The sequence below is a fragment of the Pocillopora verrucosa genome, chromosome 14 (genome assembly GCF_036669915.1).
Source record: "Pocillopora verrucosa isolate sample1 chromosome 14, ASM3666991v2, whole genome shotgun sequence".
Classification (NCBI taxonomy): domain Eukaryota; kingdom Metazoa; phylum Cnidaria; class Anthozoa; order Scleractinia; family Pocilloporidae; genus Pocillopora; species Pocillopora verrucosa.
This window is the reverse complement of record NC_089325.1, coordinates 18718303-18724101: the sequence shown is the minus strand read 5'-3', so window position 1 is coordinate 18724101 and position 5799 is coordinate 18718303. Positions and strand designations below refer to the sequence as shown.

General features: G+C 38.2%; 1 protein-coding gene across 1 annotated transcript; it reads right to left on the bottom strand.

Moving 5' to 3' along the window:
• Positions 1-291: 291 nt before the first annotated feature.
• LOC136278336 (uncharacterized) lies at positions 292-1232 on the bottom strand. The gene has a single exon (XM_066161865.1). It carries the CDS (start codon positions 1080-1082, stop codon positions 372-374), a length of 711 nt encoding a protein of 236 aa, XP_066017962.1. The 5' UTR covers positions 1083-1232; the 3' UTR covers positions 292-371.
• Between the last annotated feature and the right edge of the window lie 4567 nt (positions 1233-5799).

Sequence of the window (5799 nt, the reverse complement as noted above, 5' to 3'; positions counted from 1 at the left end):
CTTTTACGATCCGAAATAGTATTGGGAGAGTAAATGTTCACTAAATTTAGTTTAGAATTATAGTAGTCAATGAGTAAGCTCAATATTCTTCCTTCGGAATCGGTCAAAAAACGGATAATTTTGCCTGGAAAGTTTAGAGAAAAGAGGATGGCAACACCGGCAGACCTGCCAGTCCCGAGGGACCACAGACATTTGCCGCGCCAGAGTATTTCGAATTCCTCCGCTTGTTTTTTGCATGAGACATGTGTTTCTTGTAAAAGGATTATGTCACAGTTTGAATAATTTAATTTTTCGACTTTTACTGGAGGACCCGAGTCCTCGCACATTTAGAGAAATTATTTTAAGCTTACTCATTGAATATAAATAAAAAATTAATATCTGTACCGCCTTCTCCTAGGTTTAACTCTCTCCCATCCATCATCATCAGTTTCGGAGCCAGAGTAGTCACGGCGGGAAGATCTATCGCGGCCATCGTGGCCGCGATAATAATCTCGATCGCTTCTATCTCTCTCTCTTCTGCCGTCTCTCCGGTCATCTCTTCGTTCTTCTCGATCGTCCCTCCCTCGCTCGTCTCTTCGTTCTCTTGGTCGTTCTCTTCTACCTTCGTCGCGTTGTTGTTCTCGTTGTTTCTCTTGATCTTGTTGTTTCTGTTGTTCTTGCTGTTCCTGCTTTTCTAGTAATTTCTGTTGTTCTTCTTGTTGTCGCTGTTGTTCTCTCTGTTGTTGTAGTTTTTTCTGCCTTTCTTCTCTTTCCTTGGCGCGCTGGGCTCGCTCTTGTTCCTTTTCCTTTTCAGTTTTAGGTGGCGTTGGCTCACTATCGACGTTCGCGCTGAAGAGCAGGAAGGGGCATTGAGGCATGGAATGGTTGTCCGCTAAACAAACGGAACATCTTGGCGAGTCTTTACATTCTTGAGCTCGATGCCCAGGGCATTCACAATTAAAACAACGGACTGCGGAGCAGTCTTTGGCCATGTGGTCAGTAGCTCCACAATTCCGGCAAGCTTTTGGCTGATTTGGGTACCATATTTTGATAGGTTCACCAGCTATGTTGATGTTGGCAGGGATAGTTCGATGTAGCGCCATTCGAGCCGTTCTTACTCCATTCTCGATATGTTGTGCAATTTTGTCGCGCCGAAATGAAAGGACACGACCGTAGTGGCTGAGTCGGCCAATCACGGCAGTGTCGGGTAGTTCAGCGGGGGCTTCATGGATCTTGACGAGGACCAAACGATTTTCGCAGTCGCCCAGGAACACTTTGAGACCGGCAATCACGACGAAAGGTGTTTCAAGAGCGGCTTCTTTAGCTGCACGGCTCTTAAAAGTCACGATCCAAGATCTATTGGACGCCTTTCTCTGGATTCCGGTGATAGCGTCAATATCGATTTCTGCCGCGTCAAAAGCTTCGAGAATTATTTGCGATGTGACGGTTGTATCAACGCTAAAATAAATAGAGCGATCCTTCGTGATTCTACTTTGACTGGGAGCATTCAAAAAAGGCACGGCCTGAAATTTCACACCCTTATTTTCCAGATTTTTTAGTACCTCAGGGATTTCGATTTCCACGTCTGCGCCCCAGGACTGTGAACCTTCTACCACGCTTGCGTCTACGACGTCTCCTGGATTCGCTGTCGAGTTATCTGTAGTAAACTGGCTGATATTTTCACTTTCCTGGCTGTCCATGTTGACCAATTGCTGCAAAAGCAAGGAAAATAAACTTTTCATAAGCCTTTTAACCTTACCCAAGAGGCCGAGAAGCTTTCAGTACTGTTTCGGCCTTCTGGGCCTCATCAGTGCAGTGCTGATGCTAGGATGGGGGTAAGACCATATAGCCACCCCAAGTGATCTCACATATGTGGGATCATCTAAGCCATGCCAGAGTGCTCAAACTAGAAAAACTAGTGAGCATGCATAATGAGCATATATAGAGCATATATATATATATAGAGCATATATATATATATGTATATATATATAGAGCATATATATATATATATATATCAATAACATGATTTTTACTATTTGGAAATATATGAAATATGCCTTAATTGTTTTGATTTTGAAAGAGTTAAGCTAGCTTAAATATGTAACTTTCTAAAGTGATTGAATCGGAGAAAATCTTAATTCTTAAATATCTTTATTTCGTTAGCTACAAAAACAGTGCAAGCTAGCTCGAATGCTTCTAAGTAGCCTAAATAATTTACTGGACAAAATGTAAAATTAGCCTAGTCGGCTTAACCACACAAACTACACAATCTAGCTGAAATGGTTTAACTGATTAAATAGTCAATTAGCAATAACAGTGAAACTGCACCAACTGCACAAACTATCTTGATTAGTTCCAATGGTCGATCTAGCTTAAATAGTTTAAAAAGACACAATGCATAACTAGCTAGAATGGTTAGAATGGACAAAATGTGTGGCTAGCTTCGATGGCTCAACTGGTTAAGTAGCCAAACTAGCAAAGACAGTCCAAATTCTATTTTCATTGGTTTAGTTAGCTCAAATGCTCATACCACTGCACATACTGCATAATCTAGCTGACTGGCTTCAATGGCTCAATTGGTTAAATAGCGAAACTAGTAAAGACAGCTAAACTGCGAGCATATTGCACAATCTATTTTGATTGGTTGAGGTAGCTCAAATGGTTTAACTGGTTAACTAGTCAAACGAGCAAAATAAATAAACTGCTGAAATTGCGCATTAGATCTTAGTTGGTTAAGGAAGTTCAACGGTCGCTCTAGCTTAAATAGGTCAATAAGAAAAAATGCATAACAAGGTGTAATGGTTCAACTGGAAAAAATGCATAAATAGGTTTAGTGGTTCAATTCGTCAAATGTCAATCTAGTGATAACAGATAAACTGCCCAAATTGCACAGTCTGTTTTCATTGGTACTATTAGTTCAGATGGTTAAACTAACTTAAATGGTTCCACTGTACATTTTGTACAGTCTAGCCTAAATGGGTCAACCGCAATCTATCTTGATTGGTTAAAGGAGTTCATATGGTTGAACTAGCATAAATGCTTTAACTGGACAAAATTCATAACTAGCCTGATAGCATTAACAGCACAAACTACAAAATCTAGCTAAATTACATACTCTCGTTAAATAGTCAATACTCAAAGTAGCGGAAACAGTTTGACTGAACCAATTGCAAAATCTATCTAAATTGGTTTAAAGTTGTTCAAATAGTCATGCTAACTTTAGTGGCTCAACCAGACAACATGCTTAAATAGCTGAAATTGTTTAACAAGTCAAAAGTCAAACTTGCAACTACTGTTTTTTTGCACAAAAAGTGCAATCAATCTTAATGAGTTAAAGTCATTCAGATGGTAATATTAGCTTCCATGGTTTAACCAGGCAAGATACATGACAGCTAAAAAGTTCAAATGGTTAAATACTCAACCCAGCAAAAACAGTTCAACTCAAACACAATGCACAAGCTGTCATGATTGGTTGAAGTACTTCAAATGGTCAAATTAGCTACAATGAATCACTTGCCCACACCGAACAAGCTAACTGAATTGGTACAAGTAGTCTTGATAGTCAAACTTGCTTAATTGGTTTAACCAGTTAATATAATAATATAATAGCGCCGATATCAATATTGCTATTTTCATCAGCGAAATATCTTGTTAAATAGGCAAACCTAGCAAAACTATCAAAATGCGCAAATTGCACAATCAATCTTTACTGGTTAAATTAGTTTAAACGATTAAATGAGCTGAAAAAACCAGGAAAGATTTATTACTCGACGTTTCGGGGTCATCGTGACTCCATTATCAAGAGACTAGTTTAAAAACATGCAAATAAGGAAAGGTACAAGAATAGCATAAATTAGAATGAACGGCTTAAACAAACACCTTGGCGCGGATGGAATCCGTTTGCACGTTCAGTGTTGGCTTACGCATGCGAATATACAACATTTCATTAACAAGGCAATCAAATTTGCCGTTACATTTCGCGATGACGTTGAATTGCTCGATCAAGCGTTCAGGCATTTCACTATTGTGCTGGAGGTGGTAGTGTTTGTAGATAGAAGATGATTTCCTTGTGTGCCCTTCTACGCGCTCGTGTAAGTGACCACGAGTATAGCCCACATACCCTGCATCACACAGGTTACATTTAAATTCATAAACGATACATTGTTGGTTAACAATAGGGGGCTTAATTTCGTGTTGCTTAAGCTGTTGATCGAGCTTAGGGCTAACGAACACTGGTTGGACAGTCACGCTTAACTTCGAGCTTAGACTGTTCAGCTAACGTCTTCTTCAAGCTGCACAATCTGGCTTAATTAGCTGAAGTCGTTCAAATGGTCAAACTGGCTTAGATGGCTGAGGCAGACAAAATGCTTGTTTTTCCTAAATGGTTCACCTAGTTAAATACTTTAAACTGGGGAAGACAGTTAAACTGCAATATCTATCGAAACTGGTTGATAAAGTTCAAATTACTCAAACTTGCTTTAAATGGTCTAAGAGGACAACATGTATCACAAGCTTTACAGGTTCAACTGGTAAGATTCTCAATACTCAAATACTTAATTCCTAAATTTCATTGGCTAAAGTTGAACTAAAAATAAATTGTTCAATAGGACAAAATGCATAACCAGCTTAACTGGCTCGATTCCACAATTTTATAATGTAGCTTAACTTGCTCAGAGAGTTTAAAAAGTCGATTTGGCTTAATTGGCTCAACCGGTTAAAATAGTAAAATAGATGAAAAAATTTTCAGCGCACAAATTCCAAAATTTATCTTGATTGGTTGAAGTATTTCAAAATGATGAAACTAGCTTATCATAATAGCTTTAAAAGTGTAGCCACACAAAACGCATAGGTTTCAATGGTGCAATTGGAAAATATCCAAAATTTAGGCTAAATTGGCTAAAGCTAAACTAGTAAATTTATCTTAAGGGGTTCCACTCGGTAAGTAATATAAATTAGCGAACGCCGTTAAGCTCGAAAGTTGCACAAACTAACTTAATTGATTGATATAGTTTAAATGGTCAATCTAGTTTTAGTTGTCCAACTGCAAAAACTGCACGATCTAGCTGTATTAGAGAAAGTAGTTTTGGGTTTAAAATATGCCCCTAAGTCTAAATAGGTTTTTGAGCAACTCTAATGTTGTGGCTATGCTAAATTCTCTTGAGGGGTTCAGTAAAACCTTGAATGTGTGGAAAAACAGCCAAAGCAGTCGCTGGTTCCTTCTTATCAGGAGTGCGACTATTGATTGAAGTAATTCAAATAGTTAAACTAGCTTTAATGCACCATGCAGGAAAAACACAAATGTCACTTAAATGGGCGAACTAAACAAGCTGCAGTTAAAACAGTTCAACTGGTTTAATAAGCAAAAGTAGCAGAAGCAAATTAAATGCACAAATTGTGCAGAGCATCTTAATTGGTTCAAGAAGATTAAATAATCAAACGAGCTCGAGTTTAGGGGGAATCAAACAAAAAACTTAATTAGCTTGAATAGTTCAACTTGTTAAATAGTTAAACTGGCGAAGATAGTCAAAGAGAAAAATTCCAAGAAGCTGAATCAATTAAACTGTGTTAAATGTTCAAACTAGCTGAGTAGGCTCAATTAATTACACAGGACAAAACATTAAAACATTGAAAACTAAACAAACTAGATTAATTAGCTTACTTGTTGCTAAAATTACGCTGGTTTTAGCTTTATAGCACAGAAAAAAGGTTTTCTGCCTGCTTCCAGCTAATCGCGGCGATGTTTCCTTTATGTCACTTAAAACATCACTTTTGCGCTTTTTGTGGCCAAATTGTGACGCGTTTCTCAGCTTTTTCGCA